At 42.4% G+C, this 18,272-nt stretch overlaps 2 protein-coding genes across 2 annotated transcripts; both read right to left on the bottom strand.

The window, feature by feature from the left end:
• Positions 1 to 941: 941 nt before the first annotated feature.
• On the bottom strand, positions 942 to 5,119 carry LOC137598986 (extracellular calcium-sensing receptor-like). The gene is made up of 8 exons (XM_068319600.1): positions 4,998 to 5,119; positions 4,479 to 4,773; positions 4,092 to 4,381; positions 3,408 to 3,703; positions 3,004 to 3,197; positions 2,653 to 2,874; positions 1,944 to 2,067; positions 942 to 1,855 (listed from the first exon to the last, which is right to left on the bottom strand). Exons 1-8 carry the CDS (start codon positions 5,102 to 5,104, stop codon positions 942 to 944), a joined length of 2,442 nt encoding a protein of 813 aa, XP_068175701.1. The 5' UTR covers positions 5,105 to 5,119.
• Positions 5,120 to 10,818: 5,699 nt separating this feature from the next.
• Positions 10,819 to 17,705, bottom strand: LOC137599079 (extracellular calcium-sensing receptor-like). The gene is made up of 9 exons (XM_068319755.1): positions 17,596 to 17,705; positions 17,190 to 17,484; positions 16,957 to 17,043; positions 16,453 to 16,722; positions 16,097 to 16,303; positions 15,699 to 15,968; positions 15,080 to 15,307; positions 11,814 to 11,937; positions 10,819 to 11,717 (listed from the first exon to the last, which is right to left on the bottom strand). Exons 1-9 carry the CDS (start codon positions 17,703 to 17,705, stop codon positions 10,819 to 10,821), a joined length of 2,490 nt encoding a protein of 829 aa, XP_068175856.1.
• Positions 17,706 to 18,272: the final 567 nt, after the last annotated feature.

Below are 18,272 nucleotides of genomic sequence, written 5' to 3'. Positions count from 1 at the left end.
CCCACAAATTTAATTGTTTCACATATTATCGCTTTCCTTATTTGACTTACATTATTGACAGGTTCCTGTCAGGTTCATGCAACCTAAAACATTTAAACACAGACAAAAAGGAGAAGACAACAGTTTATATTTTTTACTCACAAGGAGAACGGACAGAGATGTGCTCGCTACAAATGTCTATCCGCTCTGAAGATTTCTCTGCCGAACCCTCTTTTTATTTACGGGCAGTCCCTGTTTACATTTGTTTTTTCTAAGGGATGGGGGGCAGGAAAACAACAGTAAAACAACACCTGGCATGATGCAATAAAAGTGAAAAATTTATATACATTATTCTAACAGTTCCTTACATAACAAGATAGTAAACTTGAAAATTTGCTTGTCAGCTTCCAGACTTTCTACTCTCTTCCTAGAAAATGTTTTTCCAATAGAATGTACAGATTAGCAATTGTTCTCTGTTGTGATGACAACCATACATTTTTAACACTACTTTGCCATCACATCCTCAGTCACTTCAAGTGCTCCAACATGACCCACAGTGTCACTCAAAACCATTTCTGACTCTTTTCAAAGTTTGTTTTGTGCAGCTTGGCAGATAGCTTTCTTGCTAGCTCAGACCAAATGGTGTTTGTCTGTTTTGGCTTCCTCTCTGGGATAGGAGATGTCTTTTTAATTTGTAGCTGAAGGCTGGACATTTTGGATTGAATGACCGTACTGTGTCTCTCTCACTGTTCCCAACACATTGAGAGAGATATATTCCATGCACAGGTTAAAAAAAGTTGTTTTTTCGAAACAGAATAATAAAATAGTTAAGACAATATTCCCTCTTGTGCACAAATGCAAACATTTAACCACCAGCAAAAAGATAAAATAAGTCTGCATGAAAAGAAAAAAAAACTACATGTATTAAATTTATATTCATGTGTTTTCACCAAAAAGAACCGTTAGATGTGTTGGGATTTATTTTTGTTCAAAAACTGTTTCTTTGTGTTTTTGTCCGGTTTAAATAATATGATGAAACACTTTGGAGCAGATATACAGAAAATCAGACCAAAACTGGAGGCCTGTATGGCAAATATCTCTACAGCCACAGTAAATTTCCCAGGAGAGCTGACATACGCTGGGATAAAGGTGATCCAGACTGCACAGAATATCAACATGCTGAAGGTGATGAGCTTGGCTTCATTAAAACTATCAGGCAGTTTCCGAGCTAGAATGGCAAGCACTAAACAAAAGACAGCGAGTAGCCCAATGTACCCGAGTACACCCCAGAACCCAACAGCTGAGCCTAAAGCACATTCCAGAATGATTCTTTTCTTATATACAGTTAAGTTCTTGATTGGAAATGGGGGACTAACAACCAACCAAATGGTACATATTAATATCTGTATAAATGTTATGCAGGCTACAGTTATTCTTTGCTGCAGCGGACCAAACCATTTCATGACATTCCTGCCTGGGAGGGTGGCCTTGAAGGCCATTAATACTACAATTGTTTTGCCTAAAATACAAGACATGCAGAGGACAAAGGTGATTGCAAAGGCTGTGTGTCGCAGCATGCAGGACCAGTCAGAGGGTGCTCCAATGAAAGTTAATGAACTCAGGAAACACAGAGTCAGAGAGAAGAGCAGCAGGAAGCTCAGCTCAGAGTTGTTGGCCTTGACAATCGGGGATGTTCTATGTTGATAGAACAGAACTGCAGTCATGATGGTGAGACAGGCACCACCAACGGAGAACGCTGCCAGGATGATTCCTAGGACCTCATCGTAGGAAAGAAATTCAACAGGCTTGGGTAGACAAGTGTTGCTCCCTGCATTAGGCCAGAATTCATGAGAGCAAGGGGTACAATCAAGAGAGTCTAAAACACAAAACAAAAAATTACAAATGGAAATTACTAGTCATATACAGTTAGTCAGGTAGTATTTATGAAGTAGAAACTAAATCACCTGTAGAATTGCTAATCTCTCCATCAGGACATCGCACACAATCATAGCAGCAGATGGGTTTTCCTTTTTGAAGCACTTTACGGGTTCCTGGGTGACATCTGTCACTACACACTGACTTCGGAACCTGATACATGAATGCAAAGTCAAGAAGATTTAATGTTTCATTACAATTAATAATTATTTAAAAAATGATAAAAACTGCAATTAAAAACTGTTAGTCAAAATGTATCTTGAAATAGTCTTCTATCCTTGTGATATTTGTAATTCTTTGTGTTGGTTATAAATGTCAATAGTATTTAAAATAATGCAACGTAGCTGCAGAGGAACCAAATGAACAGATTTTTCTATTTATAAACATATCTTACAAAAATAAGATGAAAATAAAATGTGCTTAAGTACAAGGAGTTTCAGATATTATCTGTTAAGTTACAAAGGTTTTGCTGCTCCCTTTTAAAAAGGTACATAACAGGTAATCAAAGGAGCTTTTCATGCTGAAATGAAGGTGATTGTTAGGGTTGTTAGGTCAAGAAACCCACTTGATTTATTAACATCAACCTGGTGATTTTATTTTATTTTATTTTAACACTAAAAATATTTACAATAACAATTGGAATGGTTCTCTTCACAATCAGTATAATCATCTGACAGTGGAAAATTAGATCTTTGAGACCTTCAAAACATTCATTTTAATAAGCTTAAAAAGCCTTACTTTTGTGACACCCTCCATGAACATGAGGTTCGCATTAATTTGGAACTCCTGACCCGTTGGCAATGACCCATCATAATGTCCCACTGTCACAATCTCAATGCTGCCCCTGTGACTTTTCTGCCAATTCACCAGATCATACTTGGCCACGGGATCCCCATTTGCATCAAATGACACGTCATAACCGTTTAGGTTAAACTTCACTTCCTTCAAGTGATTAAGGACCTATGAGAAGTTAATTACATATTGAATTAAATGAATATAATATATATATATGTGTGTGTGTGTGTGTATGTATGTGTGTAGTTCTAAAATTGCAATGTGTTTTTCTGCTTTTTTATAATTGTAACAAACCTCCTTTAATGACAACTTGTTGTATTTGTCGCAGTGAGTTGAGGAATTTGTGTCCGGGCACAATGTGTTATGAAGGGCATGTGCTAATGCATAAACTGCCTTATAGACCATGTTAGTGATTCGAAGTTGAGATGTGTCGGTGTATGGGTTCTGGAGAGTCTGCATGTCTTCAGTTCCATCACACATTCTCTCACCTGTGGCAGTAACTGGACAGAACGTTTTTAGCTCTACATTAAAACCATACATTATATATCATAATATAAATAACAACAAAGAAAGGTCAAAATATTTTGCCGGAATTAATTTCATACAAAACCAAATCCACAAATGAATCTAAAGAAAAGTGGGTTTGACTTTCTTAATTTCTGGTGGAGTTTTTACAACAACAGAAACTGCTCTCTCACATGTCCCCAGCCTGCAGTTGAATACAACCTCCCAGAACTCAGTGAGCACTGGGGAAGAGGCCACTTTTGTGGCAGAGAGATCCAGCAGGAAGTCTCTCAATCCAGGGATGACTGATTGCTCAATGCCAAATCCAATAGCTCCAGCACAGAATCTGTACTTCAGCATGTCTCTGTTGGTGACCCAACCTTCAGTTCCTACCCATTGGCGGGGTGGAGAAGCCTCACTTGACAGCTCCTTCAGAAGAAGTCTGAGTTCAGCTGAGGTAATAAATGCCACAATAACGTGAGCTGTTGATCTGTGGAAGACATTCACATGTATTATAACAAGTGACAGATGTCCATTTTGCTATTTGTTTAAATTCATGAGTCTGTGTCATAGCAGAGGTTGAGAGAGTGAGTGGTTGTTGTCTTTCTTGTGGCTCCACAAAGCGCTGGAAACGTGTGTGGAGTTCACCCGGCCTCTCGCCTGTGGTCAGCTGGGATAGGCTCCAGCAACCACAGTGACCCAAAAAGTTGAAGAAGCAGATGTAGAAGAGATAATTGTGGTCATCTAAATCTAAAAATGGATGCACAAATTTATCGAGGGATGGATGGATGTGTGGATGGAATTGATTGAGTGCATTTTGTAAAGTTTGTGCAAATACAACCACTGTCAAACTTTGACACAATCTGTGATATGGACACCTCCGGATCACATCAGCTACTCTCTGGATCTTGCTGCGTGGGTTTGACCGATGGAAGGACACAGAGTATTCCACACAGATTCCCTCCTTCTGTGCCGTGAGCAGGAAAGATGCCATACCATTGTTGCCATAGTCTGAATCTGACCGGATTGCACCGATCCAAGTCCAGCCAAAATGCTTTACAAGCTTGGCCAGTGCATCAGCCTGGAACTGGTCACTCGGTACAGTTCTGAAGAAATTAGGGTACTGCATCTTGTCAGACAGACATGCACAGGTGGAAAAATGGCTCACCTAAGTGAAAACATAAATGTGATTATTGAACATGGCAGGCACATGAATCAGTCCTCATTTCTATTAAAGACAGTTTGTCAGAAATTCAAACGCTTACTTGAGGGATGTTGAACCTCCCGATAATACGTGACATGCTCATAGATTGTGTAGATCCAGATACACCCACAACTCCCACCACCATACCAGACTGAGAGCAGTTATCACCAGTGTGAAATGCCTGATCCAGGCTATTTGAAAGCTGAAATGCCACATGCACTGTTACTGGCACCGAGGTGCAGGAGTCATGGATCTGATAACCCAGTTTGACACCGGGCAGGAGCTCGGTGCTGTTGTTAATCTCCTCAATGGCAAAGATCATAGCCTGTGAGAAGCGCAGTTGACGGTAGTGAATGCTGGAGACAGAAACTCAATCGTCAAACATGCATACGACGATCATGATGCACTATTTAAGCAGGTAACATAAGAAAGAGATTTGCAATTTAATATCATGTGTGATAACAGGCATTAATCTTGTAACTAAGGCAGCCACAGTTAATGACAAGAAAATGTAACACAAATAAAAGCATTTCAGTAACACTCTCTGATACTCTCTCAACAATCACTTCTCCTGACAGACCTCCCTGTGCATCTCAGTGGCTCAGGTACAGTGGTGTAGTTATATCTCAAGGTGTGTTTGTAGTGGTGCATGGAGAAAACACCCCCAATAACAAAGTCTCCATCCATAGAGAATGCGGGCAGGCGAGCGGTACCTTGGGGTTTACATGTTACAGTTGAGGCCTGATTGTTAATTCTGTTAACAATACCCCCTGTAAATCTAACCTTTTGTTTGAGACCATCTCCATAATACAGATCAAACATGAGCAAACCAACAATTAGAAATGAGATCTCCATCTCTCAGTTGTCTACGTTTGTGTTTTCATGACTTATATATGTTTTAAAGCAACTACTCATCTTCCAGTATATTAAAGAGGGAACGCCCATTGGACTTTGACTATCATTTGTTAATGCCTGTTGAGAATTGTGCACTTTGTTTAATTAACTTACCTTGTAACTTTTTTACCTGTGCACCTTGTGCTGTGTTTTGTTTGATATCACATTCAAGTGATATGCACATTAGTGGGTTGTTTATGTGATTTAATATTATATTATGGGATTAATGATGTTTGTGATTTTACTGCATTTGAAATTTTATTAAAATACCACAATTTCACAGTCTTTCGGAAAAATATCAATACAAACAAAATTAATAAACAAGAGTCAATTGTGTCATAATTTACTTCACATTTCATCTGTTAAATTACAGGTCAGTGTCATGTAGAGAAAATCCTCCTCATTTTATAGATCCAGCAGAAAGATTCAAAGTAAAAGATAAAATATCATGATTTCCATAGAATAAATCAGACTTTTTTAACAGCAGATAGTCACCTTAAACATTTACTGATCAGTTTTCAGACTTTCTACTCTTATGTTTTCCACAGGGAATCACTTTCCAATACCATTTGGGGATCAGCAATTGGATATGTTCTGTACTGGCATGAGTTTCATAATTTATTCAGTATAGTGTGTGTCTGAATGGTGCATTGTTACTTATGTGGTGTCAGGGCACACCAGTTGACCAGTTGAATTTTTAAACATAGAAGGCCAGAGCACGGACAACATATAGATAACTGGTTCACGAGAGGCTGAGTCAGGCTGCTGGTGAGCTCATCCTTCGAGGAGAACCAAACCCAAAGACCATAGAGATCATGGTAAAGATCATAAAGATCTGTTGATGGGAAAACAGGAAACACTAGATTTCCAGGCAAACACCCAAAACCTTCTGGCAACAACAAATGTCACTTTGACCCCATCCTGTCTTTCTGGTTTTACACAATCAGGTTCCTTGCTGCCAAAACTGACCTAACCATGAAGTGTTGCATAAACATGCATTATTTCGCCCCCAAAGGTATAGTTGTGTGTCGTCTATAAAGGTGTGGCCGCGGGTTCTTCTCTGCAGTGACAATAACAGGAGTAGGGCTGATGCCTCTCAAAGTGCCGGATTTTGTCCCATTTGAGAGAAGCTATGAACTCCTCAGTCCTCCAACGGTACATTGGTGGCAGCAGTGTGAGCCACGTACAGTATTATGGGATGTATTTTTGTAAGTTTGAGGAAGGAGAACATCACTAAAGGTCTACGTGTGAAAAGCACGGCCCACAACTGTTAGTTATTCATGTAAAGGCATTTTCATAAGGAGGTGTTCATGTTTTCTCAATGACACTTGCACTTACATTGCTGACAGTGCAGGTGATGGACATGTTATTGCTGAAGCCAATCAAACCATACAAAACATAAGAAGTGCACAGTTGCAGGATTTTGTGTATAAGGGTTTTGACCCTTTTCAATGGTTAACATGTGGATCATCGGGAGGTGTCGTGGTGAAGCGTCTCATGTCAATTGTCTTCATATTGCTATAAATCTTTGCATCTTTTGTTTGTGATCTTCCATGTATCAAATCAGTGGTGAAGAAGATCATTTATTCCACGACAAGTATTATGCTTACGGAAATCTTGAGCAGGCAACATGGATGTGCGGATTAGACATTCAGCAATGATGGAGGAATTCAGTCTTTATTATCATTGCTTCATTATTGCTTCTGTAACGGTGTTTGGTTTGGACCCAAATGCAGTACACAGGCGCACAGGAACAGTTGGTAACAACCTTTATTCTAACGAAGAAGACGAGCAGGACGCTCTGTGTTCTGGAGACCCGGCTGCACGTGCTGTGAGGCCGACGAGGAGTGAGCTGAAGAGAAGTCGGAGACAGGCGGGGGGTCGTAGCCAGGTGAGCAGTCAGCGAAGACAGAGGCACCGTTTGGGAACAGGCAGGAGAGGATACGAGGCCAGGCGGAGGAGTCAAAACCAGACGAGCAGGCAGATACCAGAGACGCTGATGCAGAGCACGATGTCAGGGACAGAAGGCAGGTGAGTTTACCGGGAGGCAGACGAGGATGGCAGCTCAGGAATAGGCAGAGCCGAACCTTGGAGATCAGACAGGGAATGAACGCTGGAAAGTCTCGCATGGCGCTGAAAAACAATCTGGCAATGACTGAAGGTGCTGGAGAGACTAAATGCAGGCCTGATTGCAGTGATCTGCAGCAGGTGAGCAGAGTGCGCTGGTGCAGTAGGCGTGGCTGGCAGGTAGAGTGGAGCAGAGGGAGGGAGAGTGGAAAAATACTGCAGCAGTGTGACAGGAGGGGAATGAGAGGCGGAGACTGTGACATTTTCCTTATTTCATAGTTAATCACTCAATTTAGCCGCAAGAGGACACAAGCAAATGTATTGTTGTGTTGGTCCAAAGCCCGGATAAATACAGAGGGTTGCGTCAGGAAGGGCATCCGATGTAAAACTTTTGCCAAATCAAACATGCAAATCAAACATATGACTCGGAGCACGGGTTAACAATGACCGCCATCAGTGCTGTTGACCTAAAGGGTACTGGTGGAAATTGGATGGCTGTTAGTCGAGGAAGGCAAGGAGGAAACTGTGTTCGTAGGAAAAGAGGGAACAGGAATGCCAAGAGCATAGGACTGAGAGTAGGGACGTTGAATGTTGGAACTATGACAGGAAAAGGTAGAGAGTTGGTTGACATGATTGGGGTGGGGGGGCCAGGAAAAGAGATATGGACCGTCTGAACAGACTCATCCGCAGAGCGGGCTCAGTGGTCGGGCTGAGCCTGGACTCTGTGGATATGCTTCTGGAGAGCAGGACCATGTCTAAAATTAAGGCTATCATGAACAACACCAGGCACCCCCTACACACCACCTTCTCCCAGCAGAGAAGCACCTTCAGCGGCAGACTGCTGTCAAACAGCGCCTCCACAGAGAGGCTGAGGTCCTCCTTCGTGCCCCGTGCCATCAGGGGGTACAATGACTCTCTCAGGAGGAGCGGGGGGGAGGTGGCGAGGTCAGCACGGGGTTGAATGGATTTAATATAATTTAATTTTAATTTAATTTTATACTGTTTATATATATATATATATATATATATATATATATATATATATATATATATTATATATTATATATTATATATGATGACTTGCATGCTAGGTTGGACAGTCAGGAGGGAGAGACTGATCTATAAAGGTTGGGAAGACAGAGAGATAGAGATGGGAAGGACTTGCAGCAGGTTAGAGTGATTAAGGATAGGGATGGAAGTCTATAGACAGGTGCCAGTAGTGTGATGGGAAGATGGAAAGAGTACTTTGAAGAGTTGATGAACATGGAAAACGAGAGAACAAACACTAGAAGAAGTGACTTTTGTGGACCAGAAAGTAGCAAAGATTAGTCAGGATGAAGTGAGGAGGGCACTGAAGAGGATGAAGAGTGGAAAGGCAGTCGCTCCTGATGATATACCTGTAGAGGTTTGGAAGTGTCTAGGATAGGTGGCAGTAGAGTTTCTGACTGGGTTGTTCAACAGGATCTTAGATAGTGAGAAGATTCCTGAGGAATGGAGAAGTGTGCTGGTGCCTATTTTTAAGAACAAGGGAGATGTGCAGAGTTGTGGCAACTACAGAGGAATAAAGCTGATGAGCCATACAATGAAGTTATGGGAGAGAGTAGTGGAAGCTAGACTAAGGGCAGAAGTGAGCATTTGTGAGCAGCAGTATGGTTTCATGCCCAAAAAAAGAGTACTAAAGATGCAGTATTTGCTTTGAGGATGTTGATAGAGAAGTACAGAGAAGGCCAGAGGGAGCTGTATTGCGTTTTTGTAGATCTGGAGAAAGCTGATGACAGGGTGCCCAGAGAGGAACTGTGGTATTGTATGAGGAAGTCTGGAGTGGCAGAGAAGTATGTTAGAGTGGTGCAGGACATGTATGAGGACTGTAAGACAGTGGTGAGGTGTGTGTAGGTGTGACAGAGGAGTTCAAGGTGGATGTGGGACTGCATCAGGGATCAGCTCTGAGCCCCTTCTTGTTGCTACGGTGATGGACAGGCTGATAGATGAGGTTAGACAAGAATCTCCATGGACTATGATCTTTCCAGGTGACATTGTGATCTGCAGTGAGAGCAGGGAACAGGTGGAGGAGAAGCTAGAGAGGTGGAGGTTTGTCCTGGAAAGGAGAGGAATGAAGGTTAGCCGCAGTAAGACAGAGTACATGTGTGTGAATGAGAGGGACCCAAGTGGAAGAGTGAGGTTACAGGGTGAAGAGATCAAGAAGGTGGAGGATTTTAAGTACTTAGGGTCAACAGTCCAGAGCAATGGAGAGTGTGGAAAAGAGGGGAAGAAGCGTGTCCAGGCAGGATGGAACGGGTGGAGGAAAGTGTCAGGTGTGATGTGTGATAGAAGAGTTTCAGCTAAAATGAAAGGAAAGGTGTACAAAACTGTGGTGAGACCAGCGATGTTGTTTGGTCTAGAGACAGTGTCCCTGAGGAAAAGACAGGAGACAGAGCTGGAGGTAGCAGAGATGAAGATGCTGAGGTTCTCTCTGGGAGTGACCAGGATGGATAGGATCAGGAATGAGTACATCAGAGGGACAGCACATGTTAGAGGTTCTGGAGAAGTGAGCGCACAGTTAAACGTGTGCGTGTGTAGTTTGTTCTACCTGTGTTTGTGTGGGTTCTCCTTGGGCTCACCAGCTTCTTCCCACCCACTGGTGTGAACGTGTGCATACATGCTTGTTTGTTTAAATGTAGCTCTGCAATGCACTGGCATTGCACCTGGAGTATATCCTGCATCATGCCCCGGGTTGTATGGGATAGGCTGTACCCACAACAGCGGAAGAAGCGGGTACTGAAAATGAATGAATGAGTACTTAAAAGGGCAAGGGCAACGCCACTATATGACGATGCACTTATGCAAATATCCGGTATCTTCTTACTGTAACTCTTGTAATGCAAGTGTTTTTCTTATACAATGGTGGTTCATCTACCCATGATTCCTTTCATTGTGTATTCTCTGGCCAAAACAGGATGATGTAACATTTGAGTCAAAAAAGTCCTACGAAGAGGTCATAAGCTGCGCATGTCCTACCGGGGGAGGTCTAGGGGGAAATGTCGGACATACTGAACAGACTGAAGACTGATCAGTATGGATGGATGGATCGATGGACATTTTCAAATACAATTAACTGTCAATATTTTCTTTCAATATTTACATTTGACAGATAACTATTAAAAAACAGGCTGGAATTATATATGTATAACATACAAAATCAAACAGGAAAATTACAGAAAAAAATGTCATCAAGCAAGAAATGGGAATCAATAACATTAAAACCAAATGCACCTCTCCCAGAAAAACTATTTTTTAATGTTTCTATGGTGAGTTATTTTCCTATTTTGAAAGTCTGCTTCTTTATTTCTTCGTAACAAGAAGAAAACTCCTATGTGACAATACACTTATCCAGATATCAGCATATATTTTTAATGCAACTGTTGTTCTTGTAAAGAGGTGGCTCATCTCCCCATGATTCCTTTCTTTGTGTTCTTCTCTGGTCTAAACAGGATGATGTAACATTTAGGTCCAAAGAGTGCTACCAAGAGGCCAAAACTGGAGGCCAGGATGGCAAATACCTCCACTGCATCTGCATATTTGCCTGGAGAGTTGACATAAGCAGGGACAAAGGCGGCCCACACAGCACAGAAAATCACCATGCTGAAAGTGATAAGCTTTGCCTCATTGAAGCTGTCTGGAAGATTTCTTGCAAGAAATGCTAATAGAAAGCTGAGTATTGCCAGTGAGCCAATGTAACCAAGTAACAGAGAAAAACCAATTGTAGAACCAACAACACATTCATGAACTATCTTGTCTTTGTGGTATTTGGTGTTTTTATGGGGAACAGGTGAGGCAAACATTAGCCACACAGCGCAGATTGCTCCCTGGATGGAAGTGAGCACAATAACTGTTATTCTCTGCTGAACTGTACTAAACCACTTCAGTATCGCTCCACCTCCTGGCTTGGAAGCTTTGAAGACAGCCAGGACAACCATTGTTTTTACCAGAATGCATGAAACAGATAACACAAAGCTTATCCCGAATGCTGCGTGTCTCAGCTGACAGGTCCATAACTTGGGACGCCCGATGAACAGCAGTGAACACAGAAAACATAATTTCAATGAGACCAAGAGCAGGAAACTCAGCTCTGAATTATTTGCGCGTACTATTGGTGTAAAACGATGACAGATGAAGATGCCCAATATAACAGCACACAGAAATGTGCCCAGCAGTGAACCAGCTGTCAAACAGATACCAAGAGGCTCATGGTAGGAGAGAAACTCTTTCTTCTTAGGAACACAGTGGTCACGTCGGGAACTGGACCAAAAATTCTGTGGACAACTGCTGCACATCAATGAATCTGACAAAAAAGAGACAATAAAGAGTTTCATTCTTGTTATTGGTGGTTATGGTATCCTTATTGTAAAATAAAAAATGGTAAAAATTAAACACCAACCAGTTTTGTTGCTGATGGTTCCATCTGAACATGGGATGCAGTCAAAACAGCACACAGGTTCCCCTTTCTTTATGGTCATATGGGCACCTGGCAAACAGCTGTTGCTGCAAACTGACTGGGGTGACTGAGGACAGAAAAATAAGACTTGGATTTCACATTAAAGTTAATTTTTAAAGTCACATGTTTTACATTTATCCCCTCCTTGAGTCGTCACATTTTCGTGGTGGAGGGGTTTGTGTGTCCCAATGATCCTAGGAGCTAAGATGTCTGGGGCTTTGTGCCCCTGGCAGGGTCACCCATGACAAACAGGTCCTAGGTGAGGGACCAGACAAAGGACGGCTCAGAGACCCCTAATGATGAACAAAAACAATGAACCACATTTTCCATTGCCTGGACGCGGGCCACCGGGACCCGCTCTGGAGCCAGGCCTGGAGGTGGGGCTCGAAGGCGAATGCCTGGTGACCGGGAGTGCACCCCATGGGGCCCGGTCGCGCACAGCCCGAAAGGACAACGTGTAGTCGGGTGCATTGTGAGCTGGGTGAAGCCGAAGGCGGGGACCTTGGCGATCCAGAAGCTAGCTCTTGGGACGTGGAATGTCACCTCTCTGGCAGGGAAAGAGCCCGAGATGGTGTGTGAGGTGGAGGGGGAAGCAGTGCAGTATCAACACTGTGTATAGTGGGGACGGGGCGCTGCTGACCTCAACTCGGGATGTTGTGACTCGGTGGGGAGAGTACTTCGAAGACTTCCTGAATTCCGGCGATACGCCTTCCCATGAGGAAGCTGAGTCTGGGTTCTCTGAGACGGGCTCTCCTATCTCTGGGGTTGAGGTTATCGAGGTGACAGGGCCCCGGGGGTGGATGAGGTCTGCCCGGAGTTCCTAAAGGTTCTGGATGTTGTGGGGATGTCCTGGTTGACACACCTCTGCAACATTGCGTGGACGTCGGGGACAGTGCCTCTGGATTGGCAGACTGGGGTGGTGGTCCCCCTTTTTAAGAAGGGGAACCGGAGGGTGTGTTCCAACTACAGGGGGATCACACTCCTCAGCCTCCCTGGCAAAGTCTATTCAGGGGTTGTGGAGAGGAGGGTCCATCGGGAAGTCGAATCTCGGATTCAGGAGGAGTAGTGTGGTTTTCGTCCTGGCCGTGGAACAGTGGACCAGCTCTACACCCTCTGCAGGGTCCTTGAGGGTGCATGGGAGGTCGCCCAACCAGTCTACATGTGTTTTGTGGACTTGGAGAAGGCGTTCGACCGTGTTCCTTGGGGGGTTCTGTGGGAGGTGCTTCGGGAGTATGGGGTACCGAAACCCTTGATAAGGGCTGTTCGGTCCCTGTACGACCGATGTCAGAGTTTGGTCCGCATTGCCGGCAGTAAATCGGATTTGTTTCCAGTGAGGGTTGGACTCTGACAAGGCTGCCCTTTGTCACCGATTCTGTTCGTAACTTTTATGGACAGAATTTCTACGCGCAGCCAAGGCGTTGAGGGAGTCCTGTTTAGTGGCCTCAGTATTGCGCCTCTGCTTTTTGCGGATGACGTGGTGCTGTTGGCTTCATCAAGCTGTGATCTCCAACTCTCACTGGAGCGGTTCGCAGCCGAGTGTGAAGCAGTTGGGATGAGAATCAGCACCTTCAAATCTGAGATTATGGTCCTCAGTCGGAAAAGGGTGGAGTGCCCTCTCCGGGTTGGGGATGAGATCCTGCCCCAAGTGGAGGAGTTCAAGTATCTCGGGGTCTCGTTCACGAGTGAGGGTACGATGGAGCGGGAGATCAACAGGCGGGTTGGTGCAGCGTCTGCAGTGATGCGGACTCTGTATTGGTTCGTCGTGAAGAAGGAGCTGAGCCGAAAGGCAAAGTTCTCGATTTACCGGTCGATCTACATTCCTATCCTCACCTATGGTCAAGAGCTGTGGGTCGTGACCGAAAGAACAAGATCCTGGTTACAAGTGGACGAAATTAGTTTCCTCCTCAGGGTGTCCGGGCTCTCTCTTAGAGATAGGGTGAGAAGTTCGGTCATCCGGGAGGGACTCAGTCGATCCGCTGCTCCTCCGCATCGAGAGGAGCCAGATGAGGTGGCTCGGGCATCTGGTCAGGATGCCTCCTGGACGCCTCCCTGGTGAGGTGTTCGTGGCACATCCTACCGGGAGGAGGCCCCCGGGGACGACCCCGACACGCTGGAGAGACTCTGTCTCCCAGCTGGCCTGGGAACGCCTTGGGATTCTCCCGGAGGAGCTGGACGAAGTGGCTAGGGAGAGGGAAGTCTGGGCTTCCCTGCTCAACCCTTATAGCCCGATGATCACGCCGGCGTGATCAGAGCACATGATGTTTTTAAACCATTCTTATCTAATGAACTCTGTCATGTGGGTTGCTGTGGTCATGTTTCCGTGACAGTATAGATGTGAAACTGTCTTCCGGTTTTTATTTGGAGCAGATTGACCCGGAAAACCGGAGATATGATCGTTTACATTAGATCAAAGAAAAGAGCTTCAAAGCGCTCCTTATCGACAGACGGCCGACGCCGTGTTTCTCTCCATGTAGTCGCCATCATACAAGTGCTTCACGTGATGTAAACATGTTTCACGATTCTTACATGCTTGTCATGTGATGTAAACGTCTGAATGACGCAAACAATTACGCGCACGATTTACGCATGTTGCGTGTGCATAGTCTTACTTTGAAAAACTCCTTTGAAGAGTGGCACAAGTGACACAAACTACATATAGTTATGTTAGAAGTCTATGGCAACCTTTTTTGAGTTCAAAATCAAATTCAATGAGCATTTTTTTGGGTTTTTATGTACAATAAAATACAATTTGTTCCTTTTTCGAATTTGACTGTGTGTCTATTTGGGCCCAAAAAAACTCCTTTGAAGATTAGCACAAATGACACAAACTATAAAATTATGTTAAAAGCCTATGGCAACCTTTTTAGAGTTCAAAATGAATTTGAGCAGCATGTTTGTGGTTTTTATGTGCAATTAAATACATTTTTCCATTTCCGAATTTGACTGTGTGTGTGTATTTTGCCCCAATATGTCATTATAGTAAGTTATATGGAAATAATAACTATCTCTTCATATAGCTGAAGTTGTGCGGAAGATAAACATACCAAGCATGGGTATGTTAAATCATTTTAATGTGGTAATAGACACAAATATCAAAAGTACCAAAAAATGGCCAAAATAGGTCAGGGCTGTAGGGGTTAAGCTGCTGCCCCCATGACCCGACCCCGGATAAGTGGAAGAAGATGGATGGATGGATGAAGAAAAAATACCTTGTTTGATTCAAAGTTCCAGAAGATTTTGTCTTCATCAATTGTAAGTTTTTCACTCTTGGAGACCAAACTCTTCACCACTCCCACATTCTGAACTTTAACTTTTCCATCAGGCAGCGGAAGCCAGTTCACAACATCATAGATTGGTAAAGCATCACCATTTTCATCAAATGACACCTGATCACCAAATGATGTAGTGAAGTTTACTTTTTCCAAATAATGCAAAAGCTGCAAATGAATATGAGGGTAAAACATGAATTAAAGTTAAATATTAGATCATATACACTGTGTATATATATAGATGTATAACACTGTAAAATATTTACACAATAACATAATAAATCAAATTCAACAATTTTCAAAACATAAGAACAGTAATACAGGATTCACACTTCTATGAGTCACAAAAGTGCTTTAATAACTCTATCAGTGTGGGAAAAGGTAATGCGGATAGTAGGTGGTTTAATATCAGTATGGGGAGAGTTCAGAAATGTTTAAATTATCGTAAATAAGATAGTTTGTCTCTATATCTTGGAATTTAGTTTTTGTGGGTGGTTCCTGAAACACATTAACCACGAGTAAGGAGGGATTACTGTTTATTGATTATAAATGATCTGACCTGCCATGGCTCCATCTTTTGTAAGGTAGCACAGCTGTTCCCATTGAAAGGCCCTCTCCCTGGCTCACATTGTAGCAGGTCATTGAGTGCATGTGCCAGAGCATAAACAGCTTTGTAAATGTTATATTCAGGTCTAAGGTTAGAAACATCCAAAAACTCATTCTGCACATCTTCTATGTTTTCCTCTCCAGTGCAAAGTTGCATCCCATTTTCTGCCCCATTTTTCAGATCAAATTTACACTGGAACATGTATTCCCAAAATTCTTTCACCTGAAATGCAATATATTATAAATTTAATAATGATGTAAATAAAAATGCTACTTTTTAAATTCATCATTGTTACACATTTTTGATATGCTTTTAATACTTTATGTACAAGTATTTATTACATGTCTTACCAAGCTGTTTCCATGGTTGACACTGTCATTTGGGTCAGGTCTTGTTTGTAAGAGAAATTCCCTGAGCCCTGGCATTTCTCCTTGACGAATTGCAATTCCTAGTGTGCCACTGAGGTAGGGCATGAAACGGGGTGTGTGCAGCACGGTTGCTGTGCTCAAAGCTTCACTTGCCATCCACTGTCGACCTGTAACATTCTGCCTCGCCACCTGCATATAATATTATATAAAATATATATATTTACATGTTTCAGACTTTTGAAAAATGTAATGTTCTTTGCTTGCAAGAATTCCTTTGACTTCTATCCGTTATTTCAGTAAAACAGTTAAAAACTGTAAAAAAGTGTAAAAGACGAAACCTCTTCCATGAGCTGAATCATAAGGAAGTCATGTGCAAACACCACAACCACACGAGCTGTTGACGTCTTTATCACATTCACAATCCTAGTGGTTTCAGGTGGGTCACTTTCCCAGGGTAAAACTTTTAAGTAAGCCAGACAGCCTCCACCAGAATGAGTCAGGTCAGACTGGAAGGAACGGGCAGCATGGATTCCATAGTCATCATCACTGACCAGCAGGCCCACCCACGTCCAGCCAAAGTGCTTTAAAATATTAATCATAGCACGCACCTAAGTACACATGAAGGCGACAATGGATTATTTCACAAACACTTATTTTAAAATATGATTAACAACCAGATTGCTGCAATTTAGGGAGCTCTTACATACACAATACATTACTTAAAGGAATTCAGTGTAATACATGGTATTATGATCAGGATTTTATATCATCAGGATTAATGTTGACAAGACTGGCATACTACTTTAGACTGTCCAAGACTGAAGAACTCAGTTTTGTATTACCTGAAAAGCATCACTGGGAATAGTCCTGAAGAAGGACGGAAACCGCTGACGATCAGTCAGACAGGAACACGTGGAAAAATAACTCACCTACAATGAAATATAACTCATGAAGTTAATTTGCTCATCTCGTTTATCAGCCAAAAGATATTCACATTTGTGAAGTCTGTGTTTTTAGTTTGAATGATACAGAATGGTATATTCAAATATGATAATATAGAGACCAGATGACTTACTATGGGCATTTTGAATAATCCTAGCATATCAGCAATGGCAACAGAAGAAGAAGATGAGGAATCACCCACAATCCCCAGGACTGGAGGGCTTCCTAAACAGTTGTTCTGCAGGAGAAACTCTTCATCTGGACCATTTATCAGTGATAATACGGTACTTAATCCAACAACCAGTGTAACACAGTTGTCATACAAACTGTATCCCAGAGTCACATTCGGAAGCATACTGGTGTTCTTGTTGATCTCATCAATAGCAAAGGCCATGGTCATGGCAAACCTAAATCCTGCAATGTCAAAGCTAACATAAAATCAGCATAACTTAGCACTAAAGGTTATGAATATACAGGTATCATATACACACAGATGTATAACACAATATAACTTACATATACTGCAATATATAACCTACCCTTTGCACATGTGCCTTTGTGGCTTTGAAGTAAAACTCTGCTTTGGGAAGACAGGGGTATGGTGGGCTTTGAATATCCCACCTAGTACCACATCACCAGGTTTGTGCATATCATTAAGAAAAAACCTTTTCCATAATTTACAGGAAGAGGTAAATGCAACATCAAAATGGGTGGATAAGAAAAATAACAAAATAAGGAAGACATATGAGGTTAAATGCATTTTAATGCTAATCCACATAATTCCCTTCCTAGTTTCTCCACTATCACTGTTTTCACTCTGACGTTTGTTATTTTTATTGCAGGCCTGACATCACTAAAGGTTCCACCCTGTTGTTGTTCCAAGTTTAACACCACCCATCAGGGCAGCTTGAACGCCGCCCAGAAGGATATTTTTATTTACGAAACCCCAAACCAGTGAAGTTTGCACATTTTGTAAATTGTGAATAAAAACAGAATAAATTGATTTGCAAATCCCTTCCAACTTATATTCAATTGAATACACAGCAAAGACAAGATACTTCATGTTTGAACTGGTAAACTTTACTATTTTTTGCAAATATTAGCTCATTTGGAATTTGATGCCTGCAACATGTTTTAAATAGCTGGCACAAGTGGCAAAAAATACTGAGAAATTGTCAAACAGTTTAAGAACAATATTTCTCAAGGAGCTATTGCA

This window comes from Antennarius striatus, chromosome 7, assembly GCF_040054535.1.
Source record: "Antennarius striatus isolate MH-2024 chromosome 7, ASM4005453v1, whole genome shotgun sequence".
NCBI classification, from domain to species: Eukaryota; Metazoa; Chordata; class Actinopteri; order Lophiiformes; family Antennariidae; genus Antennarius; species Antennarius striatus.
The sequence above is the reverse complement of the archived record's forward strand: the minus strand, read 5'-3'. Positions and strand labels throughout refer to the sequence as shown.